Raw genomic sequence first — 25911 nt, 5'->3', positions numbered from 1 at the left:
TAATATCTTTGTAAGTTTCTGCTTCCAGCTACTGAATAGATGTTACAAATTATGCTTACAAATTATGTAGCCACTTCCTTTTAATGTGTCCTTGTTTTTCTCTCCTCCTTTGTTATTTTTGACACCTCAGATCATTTCTTTATCCACCTTTCAGGTATCAGCCTGGGGGACGATACCTCTCCATGTCTCGAACCGGAATATTTGATGATGTGTAAAGTTGAAGAGAATTTTTGGAACAACTGACCAAGATCAACACATCAATCCAGTCTTTATGAACATATGTATGCCCTAGAATTTATATGTACTCTTAGTAAAAAGTGTCAGGACAAAAAAGGCACTGAAAGTTACTCATATCTTAGTAATAATAGTTTATTGGCCATCGAATAGAGTGTCATCTTTTTTATTATACACGATTCCTGAAGCGTCTGCCTTAGAAGTCGGAGTGTAGTGGAAGGATTCAGTTCATGAGAAAGATCAGTATAGATTGAGAACATGTAGTTTGGTTTGTTTCAGGTTAATTTTTTTCGGGAAAGTTGTTTTACAGATCCAAGAAAGCCAAAAGTCATGCCTAAAGAACATCATACGGTTTTATTATTGTGATTTACGTTTTTGCTCTTTCTGCACAATATGTTAATCCTGTATTTCGCCAAGAGATGGTGACCTCAAATAACAATGATATGTACAGAACCCATGTCTTAAAACAAGGCTTACTTACCAGACATAACTGAATGTAGAAAGCTCTTTTTCAACTCTGTGTGCAAATTAGTGTGCTTTTTGCATGTATAATTAAGATTATACTTCAAGTGATAGTGTTAGTATCTGTGGCATGTGTACTATAATCAGGTGACGTGTTATTCTTTCAGTCTTGGCTAGTAGCTGGAAATTGCTTAACGCTTTTGGTATTGCTTTGTAAAAGATTTTTCATTTCAGGGAGAAATGTTCACCTTTATCATTCAGTATATTGATTTAAGTATTGATCATTCCACTCAAAGAGAATCCAAAGCATTAATGGTAAATAATGGGTTGTTTTTGTTTTTGTTTTTTTAAAGCAGCCAAAGAGTCCCCACGAAATTCTCTGATTTTTAAAGTTGACTGTTGATGCTTTGTGGCAAATAACATTTGGTTATTTAAAGGTAAAATGTGAATCCACTTACTGTTATTGTTAACACTTAAATTGTGGTTTATGTGTAATAATTTTGTTAAACATGCTTATGATTTTTTAAACTTTTGTGTTGAAACCAAAGTTGGGTATATGTTAAATCATCAGTGTTTTATTGCACAGTTGAGCACAGCATACTTACAGAGAGTTTTTTATGTCCCCGAAATGTTTGCAACTCAGAGAATCCCCGCTGTGGATTCATCCCTTGGTGACTCTTCGTGAGTTTGTCCCAACAGTCTCAGCTTAACTTAACCTGCTCTTCTGTGTAACTTTTACTAGTGCTCGCTTTCACTCTGAAGTGTCCCAGTTTGAAAATGAATTATCTGGCTACCCTAACAATATGATTGTATGTTTCTTGAAGGCAATCTTCCCTTGAATCCTAATTTCAAATTTTTTATTTTGCTTTTTACTAAGTATTATCACGCACATTTTTAAGAGACGGTTCTATGCAGATACCGAAAGGAATGGTACATCATCCTAAATAGTTGATTTTGTTCAGTTTTATGATCTTTGAGGTTAGATCCCCTTTAAAATAATTATAAATGGATAGACTTTATTGTCCGTCAAAGGTTATACAGGCTGCCTATTTGAGCACACACACACACAGCCTTTCACTCTAACATGTGGTTAGGGAGCTGTAGGCCATAAGCAGAAATCATTTGGTACTCTGTAATTTCATGATTGACCATTGAATATCTCGGGCAAATTATGTAACCTCTCAGTGCCTCAATTTCTTCATTCGTGAAATGAAGATGATACTTGCTATTTACCTACTGATCTACCTCACAAAACTATTGTGAGGGCACTGAGTTGATGTTGATAGGCCAGAGTTTAAAAAACAAACAAACAAACAACAAAAAACAGTCACCTGTGCTACTTTTCCTGGTGGCACTTGAAGGTGGTGGATGGAGAAATGATCAGCCCAGAGAGGGGTTCAGTTTCTTATAATTACAGAGAAGACTTTAAGTCCCCAAAGCAAAAACTGTTTTTGGACTGATTAATCAAAAATCCTTTGAAAAGAGTATATTGTTGTGTATTTGGTCTTTGGATTTACCTTGGAATATTTTCCTTAAGTATAACGTCGTTTCTTATCAGGTTTTGTCATGAAACCCAGATGCTGTAGAAGAAATAGAAGCAGAAAAAGAGATTATCCAGTCACTTTTATAACTTATAATGCCCTAAAATAAACTGATAGGACAATGTAAGGGAATGTACTACTGACTTTATTATTGAAATTTTTATGGTTATAATAATTGAAGTATAGGTAATACAAATAACCTAGCTCCCTTTGTGACTTCTGAGTTATTTCCAAAATAATTTTTAGTTGTTTAAGTCTAGAGTGCAACTTTTTAAGCAGAATTTATCTTACAGGATTTATAGATGATCATATAGGAAGGTTACCTGGCTGGACAAATTTGAGTTCATAAGGTAATGACTTAACCCATGAAAAATAAAGAGCTTATTGGTGGGGGGAACTAAATTAAAAATTTTTAAGCCACCTTGTGTAAAAAAAAGGTGGAGTAAGAACAGAAGTTTTCTGTTTGGGGAAGCTTATTAAAGTATAATGACATCTACTGTAAAACATTACTACTAAATTCATATACTTTAAATGCAAAGTAATTTCCTAAAGAATTACTTCTGATAATTTGCTTTTGATGTCTTTCTTATGTAATAATAGGTATCTGATTAAATTTTCTAAATTATTTTTCTAAATAATTGTTAGGTAAGGATATTCAGTCAGACAATAATTTAAAAATAACCATTACAGAAAGTAATCATTAATAATCTGTTAATTTCACTAATCACCTGTACATTGCTAATTAACTTTTGTTGCTACATCAATAACTTGTTCTTATCAGTGGAGCTTTTTTATAAACATCATTATTAAAATAAGAAATAAGGTATAAGCCTATTTATTAGAATTTGCTCTGAGTACTTTCAACACACAAGAGGTCCTCGTTTCACAAGAGTGGTAAGAGCTAAATCAGAAAATTCAAGGGTTTCCATTTATAAAAAATAGATCAGAAAATTGGACAATCCACGCCATCAAAAGTAAATACTGCAAATTGATTTATTTTGGGGCTCTACTGTTTATTAGAGTATCAGTTCTTAAATTTACACTGGTTGTGTACCCAAACGAAATTAAGTTTGGATAGGAAGTTAATTTGTGTGTGTGTTTTTGAAGTATACTGCAGTGTATGGATGAAAGAATTTCATTTATGTACAATAACAAACCTCATTTTTTATCTTGTAATAGAGTCCGGCAATGTTCTTAATGGTGTGTTGATTACCATCTTAAAGGAAAGTAAACTTTCCATAATTATAGTTCACACTGTTCTGTAATGTGAGTTTTATACTTGTGATTTGAGTGGACTATGCCTGAAAATCACAAGGATATTTGCACTAAAGAGGCAAACATGTCCCTGAAAAATCTTAATATACTTGAATCTCCAAAATGTAATGGATCACATTACATTAAATTCTAAATGTTAAGGAGTAAATGGATTTAGAGTTTTATCTTTCCTTTCTTTTCTTCCTTCCTCATTCCTTTTATATCTTCCTTCCTTTCTGAAGCCTCTCTTCACAGTACGACTTTTAATGTGCTGACAGATTTTTCCTGTTTTGTGCACACAGTTGTTTCTGATGATCAGTACACTCAAAAGGAACTAGTTCTGATTTCATATTCCACTGCTTGAATAGCAATATTGCACCTGAAGTAGTGAAACAGATTTTTCTAGATAACGAAGCAACATCTGAATGTAAATGTGATGTATGCTGGCTCGGTGTGTTGGCTTTAGGTTACTAAAGAGGGCACTTCATTAAAATGAATGACTCTCAGTGTAAGGTTTTGGCATAAAAATGGATTTCCAAAAATAGTGATTGTTAAAAACAAAACAGAAAACCAGAAAGATTAAGAACCTTGAGATACCTTTTTATGAGAAGGAATTTGTAAATAACCTACATGATTGTCAAAGTTTTCATTAGGAGAGGTTAGAACAATACAAGAGAGTTACCGGAGGCCTTCTAAAAAAATACGAATTCCGTCCATCCATGTAGGGTTCTTTTTCCCAGTGGACTTTTTCGTGCTCAGAGCTTAAAGACAAAGCTGTGTCTTCCCCTATCCCAACTGCTGGAGACCAGGCCCTATGAATCATTTTCCCAGCAAAGCAGGCACTAGCCCTGCCCCATCCTCAGTCCCATCAATGGGAACATGACCTCACCTCTAATTCCTTTTACACTCAGCCTGGTGTTCCTAAAATTTTATTATCATTGTCAAAAGATTTGTCTGTTGATGTTAATTGAAGCCTTGCTCTCATTTTTAAATTTGTTAATAAAGCAAGAATATTGACATGTTCTTCTTACTGATAACCTAAAAGACATTTGTTTTTAACACACTCCCTGGGGAGAATTAACTTTTTTCTCCAAAAATCTTTTCTTTGGTGAGTATCTTGATCTCAAATCATTTTATAAAAGTTTTTTTTTTCTGTACTTAGTGCAAAAGAGTAGAAAAAGTGGTTTACTATGGCAGACATATATAAAGTCATAATTTATTACTCTGACTGTACAACACCATTTTGACTCAATATTATTGATATAAATCGTATCAACCTAGTCATTTAGAGCTGAATTTCTCAAAAGAATGCTGGCTAGCATCTTCCCTACTTAGTACACCAAGTTGTAGGGGAGAGACTTGTATTTATTTTATTAAAAGCAATCCAATGGATTTGTTTTTGTCCATACTTTAAAAACAGCCTAAAAGGATTTTTCTCATTTTAGAAAGTAGAGAACATGTGGACATGTCTTTTAAATTACTGTAATCTAATATATATTTATAAATAATAGTATTGAAAAAAGAGCTCTAATATTGATATTACTTTCTGGTATTTAATTTCTATAAAATGTTTTTGTAGTAACTAATTGTAGTGCTTATAATAGTTTAAAAATCATTCTCAAATAAGTTCTGCCCACATTGTATTTCCTTAGGGCAATACTCTAAAATTCAGTAGTGCAGTGTGAATTTGAAATATTCCTTCACCCTTCAGTGTCTTTTTATATAGTACCCAAGAGAAGTATACCAAAAGCTCAATTTCTGTGTTGCATTAATAAAGTACTTGTTATTTATCTAATTCAGTGGGTTAGATGAAATAGAAGATAGTCTTCAAATGTGCATCTGATCATAATTTTTCTACATGTTCATTATATTCATCTTTGGTGCATGATGCCAAATTTATCTTTAATCAGCCATTACTACCTGATATGTAATGACAAAATGTTTTCATATCTGACCAATGGGTTTTAGATTTAACTATTGTTTTCTGCAGGTTCTCACTACATTTTCAAATATGTATTTGGAAAAAGCTGCAAAGTGCTACCTATAAGTAAGTTAGCATCTTTGGCCTTATCTGTGCATAATGTTCTCGGTTTGGTTTTGATAAACTTGTGGAATTGCAATTGCTTTGTAGTATTTTAACTTATTGTGATGTAATGGATTTTTGAAATGTTTATTTGATTAGCTATTAAAATATAGGAAATTATGTGGCTTTGCATGAAATAAAGTACATTTCTACAAGTTCCTAAGAATTTTGCTGATTATGTGTTTCATTTCATACCATCTTTGAGATTAAACTCCTAAGGACCCTGAGGCTTTCTTTGTTCCTTACAAATAGTGGATATTACAAACAAAATTTTTTTTTAAAGATTTTATTTATTTATTTGACAGAGAGATCACAAGTAGGCAGAGAGGCAGACACATAGAAAGGGGAAAGCGGGCTCCCCACTGAACAGAGCCCCCCCGATGTGGGGCTCGATCCCAGGACCCTGGGATCATCACCAGAGCCAAAGGCAGAGGCTTTAAGCCACTGAGCCACCCAGGCACCCCAAACAAAACGTTTTAAGATAAATAATTAAATGTGTATACTTTAGGTTCTATATTACTTTATCCAGTGTTTATAATTAAAACAAGTAACTGTTGCAAAAATTAGAGATCAGTGAAATTTAAAGCAGGACAACAATAAAAGTCAGCAAAACCAAAAGCTGGGTGCTTGAAAATATAAATAAAATTGATTAAATCCTGGCCAGGCTAAGAAAATAGAGTTGCTTTCCTTTTATCAAAAGCAACCATCGAAGTTTGAAATTAAAAACACAATACCATTTATATTAGTCCTAGCTAATGCAATTTAAGACAAGAAAAGGAAATAAAAGAGATGCAGATTTAGAAGGATGAATTACAACTCTTTGTTAGCAGATGACATGATGGTCTATGTAGAAAATCTAAAAGAACTGACCAAAAAAACTCATGGAGTACACAAGTATACTAAGGTTGCAGGGTACAAGATTAATATACAAAAGTCTATCACTTTCGTATATAACAAATGGACAAGTGGAATTTGAAATTAAAAACACAATGCCATTTACATTAGTAGCTCCAACAGTGAAATACTTAGGTATAAACATAACAATATATATAAAATATATATGATCTATATATATATACATATATATGTATAAAATGTGTATGAGAAGTACAAAACTGATGGAAGAAATTAGAGAACTAAATAGAGATTCCATGTTCACAGAAAGTCTTGACACTGTCAAGATGTCAGTTGTTTGCAACTTGATCTATAGAGTCAATGCAATCCCAATCAAAATTCCAATAAGTTATTTTGTGGATATTTTGTGGATATTGACAAATATTCCAAAGTTTATATGGCAAAGCCAAAGACCTGGAAGAGTTAAAACAATATTGAGGGAGAAGACCAAAGAGAATTTACACTTCAAAACTTACTATACAACTACAGTAATCAAAACATTGTGAGATTGACGAAAGAGTAGACAGAGCAGTGAAACAGAACAGAAAGCCCAGAAATAGACTCACATATAGTCAATTGATCTTTGACAAAGGAACAAAGGCAACTCAATGGAGAAAGGATAGTCTTTTCAACAAATGATGTCTGAACAACTGAACAGCCACATGCCAAAAGAAAAAAAAAATCTAGACACTGCTCACTCTACCTTTCACAAAAGTTAACTCCAAATGAATCATAAGCCTTAAACTATAGCACAAAACTATAAAACTTCTAGAAGATAACGTAGAAAAATAGACTTTGGGCTTGGCAATGAATATATCACAAGAATGTGTTATGTGGACAAGAATACATATAAGAATGCTTATAGCCACACTATTCATAATAACCTCAACCATAAACAATTCAATAAACAATAGATTATTTATCTAACCTGATGGATATATACATGAAAAACTAAATGAAAACGAGTTAATTGCAGCTATGCAACAAAGATGATCTTTGGTTCTAACAAAGATGATAGTGGTTCTACTAGACAAAGACTTTGTTGTTGTTGTTGTTGTTTATTTTTTTATTATTAACATATCATGTATTGCTTGTTTCAGGGGTACAGGTCTGTGATTCATCAGTCTGAACACAGCACTCACCACAACACATACCCTCACCAATGTCCATCACCCAGTCTTCCCATCCTCCCACCCTCTTCCCCTCCAGCAACCCTGTTTGTTTCCTGAGATTAAGAGTCTCTTATGGTTTGTCTCCCTCTCTGGTTTTGTCTTGTTTTATTTTTTCCCTTTCTTTCCCTATGATCCTCTGTATGTGTCTTAAATTCCATATATCAGTGAGGTCAAATGATAATTGTCTTTCTCTGATTGATTTATTTCGCTTAGCATATTATCCTCTAGTTCCATCCACATTGTTGCAACTGGCAAGATTTCTTTTATTTTTTTTTTTTGATGGCTGTGTAACAAGCCATCCTCTGTGTGTGTGTGTGTTGTGAATCTTCTTTATGTGTATATATATGTATGTATATGTATATGTGTGTGTGTGTGTGTGTGTGTGTGTGTGTGTGTGTGTGTGTGTATAAAACACATCTTTATCAATTCATCTATGGACATCTGGGCTCTTTCCATAGTTTGGCTACTATGGACATTGCTGCTATAAACATTGGGGTGCACATGCCCTTTCAGATCACTACATTGGTATCTTTGGGGTAAATACCCAGCAGTGCAATTGCTGGGTCTTAGGGTAGCTCTATTTTCAAGTTTTGAGGAACCTCTATACTGTTTTCCAGAGTGGCTGCACCAGTTTGCATTCCTGCCGACAGTGTAGGAGGGTTCCCATTTCTCTGCATCCTCGCCAACATGTGTCATTTCCTGACTTGTTGATTTTAGCCATTCTGACTGGTATGAGGTGGTAACTCATTGCAGTTTTGATTTGTGTTTCCCTGATGCTGAGTGATTTTGAGCACTTTTTCATGTATCTGTTGGCTGTTTGTATGTCTTCTTTGGAGAAATGTCTGTTCATGTCTTCTCCCATTTCTTGATTAGATTATTTGTTCTTTGGGTGTTGAGTTTGAGAAGTTCTTTATAGATTTTGGATACTAGCCCTTTATTTGTCATTTGCAAATATCTTCTCCCATTCTGTCAGTTGTCTTTTCGTTTTGTTAACTGTTTCCTTTGCTGTGCAAAAGCTTTTGATCTTGATGAAGTCCCAATTGTTCATTTTTGCCTTTGTTTTCCTTGCCTTTGGAAACGTGTCTAGCAAGAAGTTGCTGCAGCTGAAGTTGAAGAAGTTGCTGCCCGTGTTCATCTCAAGGATTTTGATGGATTCCTGTCTCACATTTAGGTCTTTCATTCATTTTGAGTCTATTTTTGTATGTGGTGTAAAGAAATGTCCAGTTTCCTTCTTCTGCATGTGGCTGTCCAGTTTTCTCAACACCATTTGTTGAAGAGACTGTCTTTTTTCCACTGGATATTCTTTCCTGTTATGTCAAAGATTAGTTGACCATAGAGTTGAAGGTCCATTTATGGGTTCTCTATTCTGGCATTGATCTATATGTCTGTTTTTATGCCAGTACCATACTGTCTTGAGGTTGACAGCTTTGTAATAGAGCTTGAAGTCCGGAATTGTGATGCCACTAGCTTTGCTTTTCTTTTTCAACATTCCTTTGACTATTTGGAGTCTTTTCTGGTTCCATTTAATTTTAGGATTATTCAAGTTCTGTGGAAAAAGTTGATGGTATTTTGATAAGGATTGCATTGAATATGCAGATTGCTCTACATAGCATAGACATTTTCACAATATTTGTTCTTCCAATCTATGAGCATGAACATTTTTCCATTTCTTTGTGTCTTCCTCTTTCTTTCATGAGTATTCTATAGTTTTCTGAGTACAGATCCTTTGCTTCTTTGGTTAGATTTATTCCTAGGTATCTTATGGTTTTGGGTACAATTGTAAATAGGATCAACTCCTTAATTTCTATTTCTTCTGTCTCATTGTTGGTGTATAGAAATGCAACTGACTTCTGTGCATTGATTTTTATATCCAGCTACTTTAAGCCTGTGATTAGAAATGTATTCAAAGAACTAAAGGCAGTTGTGTCTAAAGAACTAAATGAAAGTATGAGAACAATGAGAGTGACTACTAATAGATATAAAGTTTCTTTTGGGGGTGAGGAAATGTTCGTGGTACAACTCTGCAGATTCCAGGAGGATTTTAGGATTAAAACCCACTAAACTGTATACTTTTAAAGAATAAATTTAGGATATGTGAATTATCACTCAATAGAGATGTTATTAAAGAGAGAAAAGAAAAAGAAAAAAATTCTGAGTTATAAATAAGGGAAAGAACTAAAATTGGGTCCCTTAACATTTCTTTTAATCTAGGTTTGGGATATATTTGATTAGTTTTTCTCTTCTGTCTCTTTGATTTTAAAAAGAAAGAGAAAAAAATACCAAATTTTCAGTTGGTCTCCTCCAGAAGACTATAAATAGGAATTCAAGATTAATCCTGATTACCTTTTAAAGGAAGCTTTGCTTGGGATATAGTAGGTTTTTTTTTTTAAACAAAAATAAAGCAATTATTTTTTGAGAAATATGAGTGAGTGAGTAATGAATGAATGAACGAATCAAACAATTTCATTCATCTCTGAACTGATCACACCAGACAGTCCTGTGGATATGGTATGCTGGCAAACATTCCTAGCTTGTTCAGCTTCCAAACCTGGATGAGCAGATATTACCCTTAGAAATTGGGATGAATCTCACCTTATGAAACTCCTCTCAATTGATTGCCTTTATTGTCTCCAGCTTAGGGACAGTGATGGACAGCTCACCATTTCATTGTTGGATATAGTTAGTCACTCAATTTCACTTCTTTCTCTTCCTTTCTTTTTTCATAAATTTTCTGTTGATGGGGGTCACTTACAAAGATTTCTTTTTGCAGAACTTCAAGATGGCCATTAAGATTCATTCACAGTGGAACTGGAATCTGGCTATTTAAGACTCATTTTCAGCCTTGCAGACTGTAAGTCATGAGACTGACTCTTGGAAATTCCACTCATCTGAAACTCAAAATGACAAGAAAGTACTCATCTTAAGTATGAAATCACAGAGAGGAAAATTATGCTCTGTGTTAAGTAGCATGTCCTTGCTCCTCCCTTATTTCTGAGAAAAGATGTGACTCACTAGTCAAGGCATTTCTTAAATATTGCCTCCTCCATAAAAGTCTATTTTATCTACCTCATTTCTTCCTTTAAGCTTATCTGTACAGCTGACTTAGCACTTACTTTTGTGCTTTCTCTTTTTCATTAAAAAGATCTACTGAGGACTTAATATATGCCAGGCAATGTAGGGGTTAGAGACAGAGCAGAGAATGAAAGCTATTGGAAAAACAAACAAAAAATCTTCAAGTCTTCCCTCTGTTCTCTCGTCTTTCAACTAGATGGGAACATACCCTTTCAGAGTGTGACCTCTAAGTCCTAGCAATGTGTTTCTGCAAGTCTTTTCTCTCTCATATAAAGTTAATGTTTATATTTTCATGTGCTAATTTCCAAAAGTTTATACCAGATGAGTTGAATTTTTCAAAGCTATTCCATGTATTACCTTAATTTTTTTTTTTTTTAACTAAGCTCCACACCCAACGTGGGGCTTGAACTCATGGCACTGAGATCAAGAGTCACATGCTTTACCAACTGAGCCAGCCAGTGCTCCTTTAAACATTTTTAAAAAAATTCTTAATTTTTAAAATATATCCCCTCTGATGTATGTGGGTAATTGGTAGTGGCACACAGAGAGAATCATGGTACTAATTGCTAAGTTAAGTAGGTAGTTTGTACACTTTCAAATGCCTAGCTCTTTCTTTTGAAACACTTAACACACTGATAATTTTTTACTTGTAATGATTTGCTCAATATCTGCTTCTCCTGGCAAACTGTAAGGTCCATCAGGGCAAAGGTCATGTTTTCCTTGCACACTACTGGATCCACTGAATCTGTTAGAGTGTATAGTACATAGAAGACAGAAGGTAAACATTTATTACTGAAAGGTGAAGATTTATGAAAAGACTAGGTCAAATAATAAGTTACATCTTACTTGACTAGTTTTTTATAGTTTTGCTATTGCCCCAGATGTAATTAAGAAGATTATCCTGATCATTGAATTCAAGAAGCCTCCTTGGCTTCCTCTCTGGCTTAAAGTAGTTGTCTGCCTGCTCTCCGATTTAATCAGAACACCCTGTCAAACTTACTAAACTGACTGCCCATTTGATCCTATTTATTTTCTCCTCATAATCTTGTCCTTTTGGAATAAGCCTGCTCTGCCCATCGCACTGCTGAAATGACGAAACAACTTCCTCTCTCTTGTCCCCAGTAATTGTCAGAAATTATCCTCAGGGAAAGAATTTTCTCCATTGGAAGTGAACTTTTAACAACATTAGTCCCAACATTAGTTCTTTACATCTTCTTCTTTCTCCTGAACAAATTTTTAAAAATAGTTGAACCAGGGTCACCTGGATGGTTCAGTTCATTAAGGTTCTGACTCTTGACTCACTTGAGGGAAATCAGAGGGGGAGACAAACCATGAGAGACTGGACTCTGAGAAACAAACTGAGGGTTTTCGAGGGGGTGGGGTGGGGGGTTGGGTGAGCCTGGTGGTGGGTATTAAGGAGGGCACGTATTGCATTGAGAACTGGGTGAGGTGCATAAACAATGAATTTTGGAACACACACACACACAAAATAAAGTCAAATTAAAAAAAAAAAGGCTCTGACTCTTGGTTTCAGCTCAGGTCGTGATCTCAGAGTCACGAAACTGAGCCCCAAGTCAGGCTCAGTGCTTAGCACAGAGACCGGTTGAAATTCTCTCTCTCACCCCCTCCCAATCCCTCTGCCCCTCCCACCACTCTCTCTTTCTCAAATAAATAAATTAATTAATTAAATATTTTTTAAAAAATAGTTGAACCATTTAAATATACATGAATAGTGGTATACCCTGTGTCCTTATGTTACGATAAATGTGTATTTGCTTTCTCTCTCTCTCTCAGGTTGGCACTTTTCAACCCTGGCTGCATATTAGAATCACCTGAGGAACTTTGAACAAATATTTATGTTTGGGTCCCACTTTCAGAAAGTCTTGTGTAAATTATATATAAATTATGTAAACTCCCCAGGAATTATAGCACACAGTCAGGGTAGAGACCTTCCCTGTGGAGCCATGTTTCTCTCTCCCTTCACCGCTTACCAGAGGGCATAGGGCAGGGCTATGGGTTCTCCTTAAGTGTTTGGTCTTCACTTTAACAAAAGGAGATCAAGCAGCTGATGGCTGATCTTCAGTTTATAAGTCAACTGCCTGTATCCTAGCTGGAATCTCATTTTTTAGCTCACTTTGTGGATCCTGAATCACCAGTACAGAATCACCTTAGCAAATGTTCAAATATTATTAGAAGAAAAGTAAATGAATCTTCAATAAAATACAGTAAATCCTCAAGTAAAAGCTAACACGGAACATTGATATTCAGCAAGATTTCAGAATTTGTATCACAGAAGAGGCCCTTAGAGGCAGATAAAAGTTCAAAGTCCTTATTCACTGACCCTTACGTGGGAAGCCCAAGCAACAGTGATCTTTTTGAAGGATTTATTGCCAGTGGAGTATGAAGACATCCATTGGCCCAGTAGTTGAAAGCAAGCCAGCAGCTATCACAGGCACCCAGCTTCTACAGTGGTTTCTCCAATGGAAAATGCTCACTTATGTTCATGGGACACTGACATCAAGATGCTTACAGCCCCTGGGAAAATACATCCTACACACATGTACATTTGAGAGCAAAGTTCACATATAATTGAAGGTCATACAGAGCATCATGGATGAGCTTCAGCATTCAGCCAGTGGAGAGAGATCATAAGCACCAGCTATAGCTGGTAACATCTTCCAGGGAAGGAAGAGCATCAAAAGATGGGTAGGATTTCCATGAGGGGAAGAAAGGAAGAGGGAGGAAAACAGGAGCATTCTAAGCATCAGAAAGAATTGTAGCAAGGAAAAAAACAAGAAAATGCCGTGGTAGATATGGAGATCAAGAAAAAAAACCAGCATCTAGAGCAGAAAGTTCTCAGGAGAGACCAATAGGACAGGTTATTACCAAAAGTGCTTTCAAGATATTCAATTCTGGTGCCAAGATTCCTTCATATGTTTCAAGATTAACACTGTCAATGAATATTGAATATCTCTCACTCCTTCCTCACTCCCTCCCTCCCTTCCTTCTTTCCTACCCTTTTCCACAGGAATTCATTTACAAAGCTTTTAAAGGTCGTGAAGCTTTACATGCAACTCAGTGTAGTCATGTGGTAGGAAGGACAGATAGGATGGGCTCCCTGAAGAATGAGAATTTCGACCTAGGGCTGGTTATGCTACAGACTGCTGCACTTTCCTGGTTGTTGAGAAACTTTGAAGGCCATTTGCAACCATCCTTACTAGCACATTTGGAATTATGAATTTTGGGCTGCCTGGGCCTGTGTCTTAGGTTCCAGCATTCTACTCTCCCTGACAGATCACACGGATTCCTGAGACTGAGAGAAAAACTCTCTGATGTTCTTCATTTTGACCTTGAGAGAATTGTATATTCATGCTCAGTTTGATGACTCTATCAGGGAACGTTTCCCAGAAGGCTCTAGGCCAGACCTATTTTATCTTTAACTGAAAGCAGAACTATGGTTTGTTAATTCTGACTTTGCCTTTATTTTGCCCGGCCCCTGCTTCCCAACACTGTTTATATTGCAAGCTTAATGGTCAAACCTGTTGAACCAATACTCAGGTGAGTAAAACCTTTGTGCTCCATTTGGATGTGAGGAATCACTCTCATGATGGTGCCCTTAGTGCACAGATAGCAATTGCTCAGACAAAGGTTAAATCTAGGTGGATTTTTTTTTAAGACTTAATTATTTATTTATTTGACAGAGAGAGCAAGAGAACAAACAGGGGCAGGGGCAGAGAGAGAGAGAGGGAAAGGGAATCTCAAGCAGATTCTGCACCGAGTGCAGAACCCGACACACAGGGTTATATAGATGATGGTGTCTCATACAACTAACAACTCTCTCTTTTACCTTTGTAATCATTATTTCTTTTACTTATTTTTCTTGTTTTATTGTTCTGGCTAGAGCTTATACCATGATGTTAAATAAAAGTGGTGAGAGCAGACCTCTCTACTTTGTTCCTGTCTTAGGTGGGAAGAGTTCAGTATTTTACCATTAAGTATTATTATAGATCAAGAATTTTTTCAACATATGCCTTTTATCACACCAAAGAAATTACTTTCTATACCTAGCCACGTTGAGAGTTTTATGATAAAGGGGTGTTGAATTTTGCTAAAGTTTTGTTCTGCATCTATTGAGGAGATCATATGAAACTTCCTTTTTACTTTGTTATTGAGGTGAATTATAATGATAATTTTTGACTTAAATTGACCTTGCATCTTTGGATAGAAGAATTGGTCATGATGTACTATGTTTTCTATATGTTGCTGGATTCCATTTAAAAATATTTTGAAGGATAGGCTGGCCTCATAGAACTCCATTGGAATTGTACCCTCTTCTTGTATTTTATGAGGTTATATTTCTAGAAGGTTCTTTTTGGAAAGCTTTTTGGTTCTGAAATTAATTTTTGTAAAAAAAAAAAGTTGAAACTAAAGCTATTTAGAGATATTTAAATTTCTAATTTTTCTAGTGCCAGTTTTGATAAGTTGTGTTTGTCCAAATAATTTGCTCACTTCGCATATCTGATAACTGGATATTTCATTTTTCATAGAAACAAGGAAACACATGGGGATTGGGTGCTCTGAAACAATTGGTTCTCTACTATAGGCATCTTATCAGTCATACATGCTGGCTTGTCAGAGCCTTTCCCAGCCCAACCCCAGGAGATATAGAGAGCTCTAGGGAGCTGTACCCTTCTACCCTGGTGTTTCAGGATTATGTCAGCCATGCTCTGGATTAGTCTTCCTCAAAGTGTGGTTCTTAGCTCATCTTTGTCAGGTTCACTTGAGATACTTATAGAAAATACAGATTCCAGGCCCCACCCTAGACCTACTGAGTCAGAATCTCTAGGTTTGAATCCTCATAATTTGCATTTTCAACACACCCAAACTGTATTTATACTGACTCAATATTTGACTGAGTCTATAAAACTGACTGTGAGGCAACCTCTATTTTTTACTCTTTCCCTCCAGTCTGTGCTAAACCCCAAAGTGAGACAGCAAATGGAAAGATATTTTCACTATGAGTCCATCTATGAATACTCTAAGATAAATATATGGAAATCATCATTCTCTCCAAATATTAGTCCATTTTGATGTCATGTAGTAGAAAAAACTTGGACTTCAGGGTCAGACCCAGCCTGAATTGAATCCTGGTTCTGCCATTTATTTCATATATTCTCTCCAACAAGTGTTTTGGGTCTCAGCCTCAGTTTCTGGGGGTGTGAAAGAGCACTTGGCACTCAGGATAGTCGACAGGATTGGATATATGTTTTTAAGAGTTCCATTGCAGTGTCTGACACATGTTAGGCATGACTAAGTGGGTCTTTTTTTTTTTTTTAAGATTTTATTTGTTGATTTGACAGAGAGAGGCATCGAGAGAGGGAACACAAACAGAGGGAGTGGGAGAGAGAGAAGCAGGCTTCTCACTGAGCAGGAAGCCTGATGTGCGGCTTGATCCCAGGATGCTGGGATCATGACCTGAGCATAAGGAAGACGCTCAATGACTAAGCCACCTGGGCGCTCCGGGTCTTCTTTATTATTATCGTTACATCTCAGTTAACAAGTACTGAAAAACCGGACACATGCCTCTTGGCTAGTGTTAACTGGGAGGCAAAGATCCAGCTCCTTCTGTATTTTTGATGCTCTACATTTCAGTCTGGCTTATAGCTTTCTATGCATTCTTGAGAGATTTACCATCATCTTTTCCATTAAGTCCTCCCTGATCCTGTAGCAACCACTACATGGGGGAAAGCAATGAGCTCAAGTGCATGAGGAGTGGCTGACTCTGGAAGCACAGAAAAAGGAGAGAGCAGAGATTACAGGCCCTCTCAAAAGTGTACCCGCAGAACATCATGGAGAGACTGGAAGCTGGGAGGGGCAAAAATACCTATGAACTTAGGTAACCAAGCCCACATAGTGGCCAAGCCCACATAGGTCACTGGAAACCTTTAGAAAACTGAGAATTTGAGACCATATTGTATCATTTGAACACATGTATCTCTCTGACCATCTTCTAGCTGCCTCCCTCGCAGCTAGAAGATGAGCTAGGATGGATGAGGTGGATGAGAGGGTGGATGAGATCCAGCTCCTGAGCATTTGGGAATCCTGCCTGCCTCCTAGTCTCCTCTGGGGAAAACCCATAGTACCGGATGCGGGTAGGTGTTCACAGAGTCCTCTGGAGGATACTATCAAAAATTGTCCTTGTCTTCCCTCCTGACCCACAAGAGAGGAAATTGAAATACAGTTCATCCAGCTGTAAAGCCTGCAGGGAAAGGAAACACCCATGTTGTGATCCTGGAGAAAAAGGATAAATCAAGGCTCAGAAAAATCATTTTCTTCCAGGCTATCCAGCATATGTTATCCTAGGGAAAAGAAAGGTTTCAATTTATCCTAAACAAGGGAAGCACAGAGAGTTCAGAGGTGTGCTGCATGAATGGTATGACTCTTTTTTCTGTTCTATCGAGAATTTGAGAGCTTCACTGCCAAGTTGCAGATGTAGGTTTTGTTCTCGTGACACTGGGCTCCATGGTACACACCAAAAGGTAGAGGAAGTCCTAAAGAAGATGAATACTGCCTTTGTCCACCTTCCCCAGGGGTGATTTGGAAGTGTCAAATTGGCAGCCGGTGTGAAAACTGTAGACTGACTTCCTCAGAGTGACCTCGTGGGTAAGGACTTCTTCCTTCTAAAGGCAGCAGCCGTTCTGCCCTTCTCTCTCTCCAGTTACTTTTTCTTTAGTGTTGATTGCAGCAGTCACCCCTACCTGGGCACTGCACCACCCTTGAAAAGGAAAGCATCTGTTAGCAGAAGTCAAAGCACCAGAAGAGATCATCACTTTGGGGTCATTTCATTCATTTGTAACCCAGACCGGTTATCTGTAGCCACAAGTGATATTCAAGAGGGGTTACTCTGGCTTCTTGCTGTTGGTAGGTGATCAGGATCAGACCCTTCCAAGAAATGCCTATAAATGTTCTGAGACATAAGTATGCAGAGCAGAAAGGATGTCACTGCTGTGCAGTGGCCTGAAGCCACCCGCTGGTTACACACAGACCCCCTACAGGCACTGGCCCAGTTCCTTCTCACTAGGAGTGCGAGAGACATAGGGGCCATGGTGTCTTCCTAATGTGATTAAAATTCCTCATTTTTCTGTCTGAGCTGTCCTACCGCATCTTCAAGGGGGTTTCTCTCTCTGGCTTCTGCTGCATTCTGGGGATGCTTCTTGTGCGTAGCTGCAGACTGGATCAGAATCACTCAGTGAATTGGAGATACACGTTTTTGATTCCGTCCCTGCAAATGTATTTCAGTAGCCACAGGTAGAGCCAGCACATTGCATTTACCAAAAGTACTTTAAGGGTTTCTAGGTCCTTCGGCTGGATAAGGTCCTCCTCATCAACATTTTATTTTGCTACAAATAAGGGAGAGACAGTATGACAGGATCTGGCAGTGTTAAAGTATAAGGCATAAGCCCTGCTTTAAAATGACGTAGAGACACAATGAAGGAATCAATGGATGAATGGTGGTATATGCTGAACTTAGTGCTCTCTCTGCATTCTTAGCTTTAGCTGTTCTTTGGTTCAGGTGTTAGACCCATGTTTCTGAGAGTGCTCACAGAGTGTCTTCCAAGTAACTGACTCTTTAAATTGTTCCCAAACACCTCTAGAATCCCCTGCATGTTTTCCTGACATTGCTGCTTTTCCAGATTCACCAAATCCTTTCTCCAGCATCCCCTCCCTCCCTCCCTCCCTCTCTTTCTTTCTTTCTTTCTTGTCCAAGCTCACCCTAGCATTCACCTATTTGTCTCTCATGGAGGGCAGAATAGCGCAATGGAATCTATTCATCATGGTGTGCCTGTGGTGGGGATTCCTTTCCTCACAGACCAGCCTGGAAACCTACTCCAAGTAGAAGCCAAAGACCTGGGTATCTCCATTCTGATAGAGCAGCTCAAAAGTAACCCTAGCTCCAAAGATGAAGCAAGTCATGGGAGGCAAAAGATATGTATGTAGTCCTCGGAGTAGCACTAGGGGAACTGGCTGGAAGGTCTCTCCCCTCCACCCCCGTATAAGCTAAAACTCAGCTAAACTAAGATACCAGCTGACCTATTTTTACTGAATATCAAGTTAAAGAATTAGTCTTATATTTCAGTAAGACAAATTCAAGGCAGATGATAGGAAGAACTTTGTGTCTTTAAAAGAAACTTATAAAAGTTTCTCTTTTTAGAGTTTTTATTTCTCTTGAGATGTTTAAAGTAAGGTTCTGGACAGGTACAGGGGTGTCCTTTTGCTTCTTCAAACACGTCATTCTTTCCTCTAGAGGTCTTTGCCCTTAGCTGTCCTGGAACATTCTTTCCATTTAGCTCCAATTCATCACTTCAGAGAGGCCTTCTCTGATCATTGCCAGCTATTCCACGTAATTTCCTTCACAACACGTGTCATACTTTGTAATTACTCTGTTCATTAGTTTATTGTTTATTGACTATTTCCTCCAACTAGAATGTAAGCTTCATGAGAGTAGGTTCATATCTTTCTTATTTATCCTGGCTTCTCTCACTGCTTTGCACACAGTAGGCACTCCATAAGTAATTGTTGAACAAGTAAAGAATAACTAAATACTAGTCCTCTACATCAGGGGTTCTTGGCTCAAGCAACATAGTGATGCTCCTGGGCCTCATGAACCCCTAGAAATGTAAAATTGTGAAGGGTATGTGTTTGCATATCTACATTTCCTAGAATGTGTTTTTATGATGTTCATCAGGCTGTTAATGGGATCTAAAACCCAGCAGGGCCAAGAACTGCTGCTTGGAGGAGTCATTCCATGCCTGGAGTAATTACTGTATGGTGTTCAGCATGACAAGGGGTGTGGCCCACCTCAAGCCCCATGGCCTGCAACAGCCATGGCATAAGCAGTACCTGCTGGACGTCTTCTTGTTCCTGCTGTTGGTCACCTTGGGTACTATTTGGCTGTGTGTGAAGCTGCCAGACATGGTCAGGGACCTATGTAGGGCCAGGAAGCTGAAGCAGATGTGACACGGATGCATCCTAGGGCTGGGTGTATTGGGAAGTCACTGGTTCTTGGTATGCCTCACACTCGCATAGACCATACTGGTCTCCCACTACCTTGGATCACTTTACCTCAACTCCTCTTGTTTATATTAGCACAACCTGCTTCTTCTTCTTCTTCTTTTTTTTTAATTTGGTTCGTTTAGCCACTATAGTGATCATTAGTACATCAATATTTTTGATGTAGTATTCAATGATTCATTAGTTGCATATATCACCCATGGGTGCTTCCTTCTCTATTAACATTTTCTTGCCAGAGCTCTTTGGCTTTTTGGCTTACTGAATAGCTGGGGCTATGTTGTGTTTCTGCCTGTGTGTGATTTGACCGACTTCTCAGATTTAAAACCTTGTCCCTAGCTTATCACTCTTCTCTCCTAGGCACTATGCTCTGATGATTCCAGTCTTCTGATTCAGGCACTTTCTATCTCTTTCTCCCACTCTTGCCCCATCCCAGTAGGAGATGCTATCAAATCCTACTTCATGCTGTGGACTTTCCAGTGTGCTCTGACAAGTGCCAGAGGTCAGTACCTACAACTCTAAGCATGTGTGATTTTCTCCCCAGAATTGTGGGAGGCTGTGCTGCTGCCCACGTATAAGACAGTATGGAAGTTCCGGTTAATTAACACCCTTGGGAACAACCTTCAACCAGTGGTCTTGAGATTTAGCATGTAAATATCCCAATTCCTTTTTTTCTCTTGTGGGATAATTCTAAGTCATGTCTTCTGCACTGTTTTGCAGTTTTCCTATGGAATTAAACTATGGTAACTGGCTTATTGAGTGACACTTTTTTGGCTGACTTCCCTTCTCTGTATCAGTTTCCCATTTTCACACCAGTGTTCCTAAGCATTTTCCAAATAAACTACTTGTACTCAAGTCCTTATCTCAGGGTCTGCTTCTGGGACTGCAGTAGACTGAATGTTTCTCCTAAATTCATACGTTGAAAACCATACTCCAGTGTGATGGTATTTGGGGGTGAGGCCTTTGAGAGGCAATTAAGTAATGAGCATAGAGTCCCCATGAATATTAATGCCCTTATAGGAAGAGGCCAGAGAACTAGAACTAGTCCTCTCTACCATGTGAGGATACAATGAGAAGTTAGCTGTTTACAAGCCAGGAAGAGTCCACACCCAAAGCCAACCATGTTGGCACACTGATCTCAGACTACCCAGCCTCCAGAACTGTAAGAAATAAATTTTGTTTTTTAAAAAATTTTTTAAATTTGAAGACTTTATTTGAGAGAAAGGGAATGTGTGTGAGAGAGAGATAGACCATGAGATGGGGATAGAGGGAGAGGGAGAAGCAGACTCCCCTTGAGCAGGGAGCCCGATGTGGGACTTGGTCCCAGGATCCTGTGATCATGACCTGGGCCAAAGGGAGATGCTTAACTGACTGAGCCACCCAGGTATTCCAAATTTCTTGTTTATAGGCCACCAGATTTATGGTACTTTGATATAGTAGCCAGAACTGAATGAGACAAACCCAAATTGCCGCTTTTTCTGAACTCCCTTCAAAGTTCTGGTTCCAGAAAGCGACCCCCTAAATACATGCAGACCCTCCCTCCCATAATCTTCCCTCCCAGAACTCCACTGCAGCTACAATATCCCCTCCTGAAGGGAGCACCATCTCTGCTGACTACACATAGGGCCCACAGGTTGTTCTACAGTTTTTTCTTTCATGAAATCTTTCCATGACACCTGCTTTCTAACATGGGGTTATGAGAAAGTCAAACGGGACCATGAAAGTTGTGTTTAGCCTTAATATGTTTTTGTGAGTCAGGCAGCAAGATAGGTGGTATTTCTTTTTTTTTTAATTCTATTTTTTATTTTATTTATTTTATTTTTTTATAAACATATAATGTATTTTTAGCCCTGGGGGTACAGGTCTGTGAATCGCCAGGTTTACACACTTCACAGCACTCACCATAGCACATACCATCCCCAATGGATATGTGGTGATTTCTAAGACTACTTTGATTCAGGAAAAGAATTCCATCCCCTTTTGATTTCATTGCAATGGACCTTCCTATATGTTATGTATCACTAGAAATTAAATTGAAGACCAGTCATAGAAGTTCAAAAAATAATGCCTTAAACATAAAATGGGTCTATTTCCTTCTCACATGAAAGATGGCTAGAGTGGAAATGTGGGATTAGAATGGCACTTCTCTAATGTCAACAGTTCTCCAGTCCCCTCTTTCCTTTCTGGCTAGTCACTCTTGCCAGTTGCTTCCATCACAAGATTTCTTCATGGGTGCTACGTGCTTGCTGTAGCTGGAGCCAGGATATATGTGCTCTAGGCAAGGGAGAGGAGGAAAAAAGAATTCTATGTGATACAGGTAGAATAATGGCTCCCCACAAATGTTCATGTCCTAATACCTGGAACAGGTAAATATGTTACATTACATGGCAAAAGTGATTAAGATTGCAGACAGAATTCAGGTTGCTAATCAGCTAACCTTAAAATAGGGAGATTATAATGGGTTATCAGGTGAGCCTGATACAGTCACAAAGGCCCTTTGTATAGTTGAAGGAGAGGAGAGGTAGAGAGAGAGAGATGTGGCCATGAAAGAATGACGAGAGAGATGCAATGTAGCTGGCCTTGGAGACAGAAGAGGAACTCTGAACCAAGGAAGGTGGACCTCTAGAAACTGAAGAGGCAAGGAAATGAATCCATCCTTAGGGTCCTCAAAAGGAACAGCCAGGCCAACACCTTGATTTTAGCCCGTAAAACCAACAACAGATTGCTAACTTACAAAAGTGTAAGATAATAAAGTCATGTTGCTTTAAGCCACCAAGTTTATGGTAATTATTTACAAAAGGAAATAGAAACTTAATAGAGCATGTCCCCCTTGAAAGCTGTAACTATTCAGTGACTCCCATTTAACTTTCATTAATCAGAACTATGTCACATGATGACTCCTATCTACAATAGAGGTTGGAAAATGTAGAGGCTTTCCTTTTGTTTGTAAGTTTTATTCCAAATAAAATTGAGGTTTGGTTAGTAAAGCAGAATAGGAAAAGGAATATTGAGTCAAGCTTTGATCAGAGAAGAAGGAACACTATGAATTATGTAGAAAAAAATAATTATCATTGGGTCTAGACCTTAACATTTGTGGCAGCAGGTGCAACAGACCATGTAAGGTTCTAGTCTTGAAATTTAAGTCAGCTAGACTGGCTGTGAGGAAAAACAAAGTGGAGGAGAATGAAAGCAGAAATAAACTAGAGCCGGCAAGGATGACTGGGACTTGTGAGATGACTAGATGTATGTCTCTCATACCTCCAGTCTCAATGCCCTAGGAGACCTATAAGAGAAGTTGGCCTCTTTATCACAGAGTGGTATGTGCACTGTGCCAGGGCTCAGAGAAGCGGGAGGGAGCCGCAGGATCAGTGCTATGGCTCCACACCAATATGCGATATGTTTCCATTTGTATCTTCTTTAATTTCTCTCAGCAATGTTTTGCAGTTTTCATTGTACAAGTCTTTCACCTCCTTGGCTAAGTTAATTCCTAAGTATTTTATTCTTTTTTATGCTATTGTAAATGGAATTGTTTTGTAGAATTCTTTTCAGATTGTTTACTGTCAGTATAGAAATGCAACTGATTTTTGTGGCTTACTTTGTACTCTTGCTATATTGCTGAATTCATTTATTAGTTCTAACAGGTGTGTGTGTGTGTGTGTGTGTGTGTGTGTGTGTGTGTAATCTTTAGAATTTTCTACATGTAAGATCATGTCACATGTGAATAGAGATAATTTTACTTCTTCCTTTCTAACTTGGGTGCCTTTTATATCTTTTTCTTGCTTAATTGCTCAGGCTAGAACTTTTTGTGCTATGTGGAAGAGAGGTGATATAAACAAGTAACTTTGCTTTGTTCCTTATCTTAGAGAAAGCTTTGTCTTTCATCAACGAGTATGATGTTTGCTGTGGGTTTTTAGTTAATGGCTTTTATTATGTTGAATGTTTTTATCATGGAAGGGTGTTGAATTTTGTCAAATGCTTTTTCTGAATCAATTAAGGTGATCATGTGGTTTTTTTCTTTCATTCTGTTAATGTGGTGTATTACATTGATCAGTTTCCATATGTTGAACCCTCTTTGCATTTCAGGATAAATCTTGCTTGGTATTGGTGTGTAATCAACTTTCTATGCTGCTGAATTTGTTTTGCTAGTACTATTGACCTTTTAAGAGCATGGGGTTAGGAGTGCTAATCCCTCACATAGTCATAGTCAAAAATCTGCATATATTTTGAGTCCCCCACAATTTAACTACTAATATCCTACTGTTGACCAAAAGCCTTACTAATAACATAAAGAGTTGATTAACATATACTTTGTGTGTTATATGTATTATATACTAGATATATATGTATTACTATTACATGTATTACATGTACTACATATATGTGTTATATGTAGTATATACCATAAATAAGCTAGAGAAAAGAAAATATTATTAAGAAAATCATAAGTGAAAATATATTTACAGTACTGTACCATATTTATTGAAAAAAAAATCCACATATAAGTGGACCTGTACAATTCAAACCCATTTGTTCAAGGATCAGCTATGTATATCCAATCTAAAGACAAAAAGAAATACAAACAAAGCTTATCTATTGAGTAGGTTTTTCACAGTTGTGTGGGTTAGTATATTTGACTTCACTTTCTATGCATGATAGGACTAAGCAAATGAGTAAATGTATTGATGTTGTTTCTTACTTTTGGAAAAGAAAATTACAAATGTGGAAGTGGGGACAATTGGAACAACCCCTGTGATTATTGAATTGAGATACCAGTATAAATTATAAATTGATTTTTTGTCACTAGGTAATAGACAGCTACAGCATCTATAAGTAGGGAAATAAATATGGGATCTTGATATCTATATCTATAACCAAATACCTCTTAGCTCTGTCCACTGAAAGGACTATAAACAGTGGTGCTTTGTTAGCAATGAGCACACCTAGCCACCATACAGGTATCTTTTGGTCTAGTAGATCATGAGCTCCATGAGGACAGGGACTGACTTAGGCACAACTTCACCTTTCAGCATTAATTTGGATTCTATGCATACAAGAATCTTTATAAAATTAAACTGTTTATAGGCATCCAGCTGGTAAATTTCAGGACCAGATTTTAATTACTTGAAAACCAGTCTTCTCTGTCCAGTGTAAGCTGCTGAGAACCTGTCATCCAATGTTGTCGCCTCCTGTCTCTGCTATTAGGTATAGATCAGCAGCAGTGGCCACCAGCATCATCAGACACTTCTACCCTTGACAACCCCCTGTTCCACCCAGGGGTTGGTGGGCTGGATCTACCACATCCTCTAGATGGGGCACAGCATACCTCAAGCCCCTGCACCTCCCAGCAGCTGTGGCATGAAGAGTACCTTCTCAACATCTTGTTCCTGCTGGTGGTCACCCTGGGCCATGTCTGGCAATATGTGAAGCGATTGAGTGTGGTGGTCAGCTGGCTGTGTGGGCCAGGAAACTGAAGAAGGCCTGATGCCAAGTGTATCTTAGGAAACAGAGAATGGGGGGAGGGGTGCAGTGTTACCATTTCTTAAGAAATTCCCACCGAATAGGAATTCTGGCAATTCCTATTCCCCACATCATATCTACTTGCTAATTTTGTTGCAAGTTCCTGCTCATTGGCTTCTTCCTAATATTGGAATTCTTTATTCAGCCCTTATGGACTTCTTCATTTGCCAGTCAGTATGGTCTGTTCTGTGATTCTGTCCCAGGGTAATTTGGACCAATGACCTTCATATTTTAAGCCTTGAGGACACTTTCCTTGTCATGCCCCTCTTTGAGGCAATGGACCTGAACCATTCCAACCTCCATGTCCAGTATCTTCCCAGCCTGTTTCCCTCACTCCTGCTTCTACCACTTGGAATCACACCTAAAATGGGTACTTTACATATCCTATCCCTTCATTTTCTATTTGCCTTTCCTGTAAACTCTTGTCAAAGCTCTGAAAGCTATAAAAAGCTTTCAAAGAAATACAGCTCTTGATCAGGAAAGTAAAAGTTTTCACGGACTTATCCTCCCCCTACCCCTGGAAAAGAGACTCTGTCCTCATTGCCCAGAATTCTGTTACTTGTAACAGGCTGTAAGGAAAGCTTCACTGAAAACCTTTACAATAGCAGTCTTG

At 37.8% G+C, this 25911-nt stretch overlaps 1 protein-coding gene and 1 pseudogene across 4 annotated transcripts in view; both read left to right on the top strand.

The window, feature by feature from the left end:
• LMBRD2 (LMBR1 domain containing 2) overlaps nucleotides 1-17283 on the top strand; it is a 55021-nt gene extending 37738 nt beyond the window's left edge. The window contains exons 18-19 of one of the 4 annotated variants that reach the window (XR_007127380.1): nucleotides 131-1281; nucleotides 17273-17283. Coding sequence is in view for 2 of the 4 variants with exons in the window: in XM_047729404.1 (XP_047585360.1) it covers nucleotides 131-215 (85 nt within the window). In the remaining 2 variants the exon portion in view is untranslated. Of the gene's footprint in view, nucleotides 1-130; nucleotides 5738-17272 lie in introns of those variants that run through there. The other 3 variants (XR_007127379.1, XM_047729405.1, XM_047729404.1) reach the window with 3 other exon arrangements.
• LOC125101124 (UDP-glucuronosyltransferase 3A1-like) lies at nucleotides 1325-25252 on the top strand (annotated as a pseudogene).
• The last annotated feature ends 659 nt before the right edge of the window (nucleotides 25253-25911 follow it).

The sequence above is a fragment of the Lutra lutra genome, chromosome 5 (genome assembly GCF_902655055.1).
Source record: "Lutra lutra chromosome 5, mLutLut1.2, whole genome shotgun sequence".
Lineage (NCBI taxonomy): Eukaryota > Metazoa > Chordata > Mammalia > Carnivora > Mustelidae > Lutra > Lutra lutra.
This window is presented reverse-complemented; position numbering and strand designations above follow the sequence as displayed.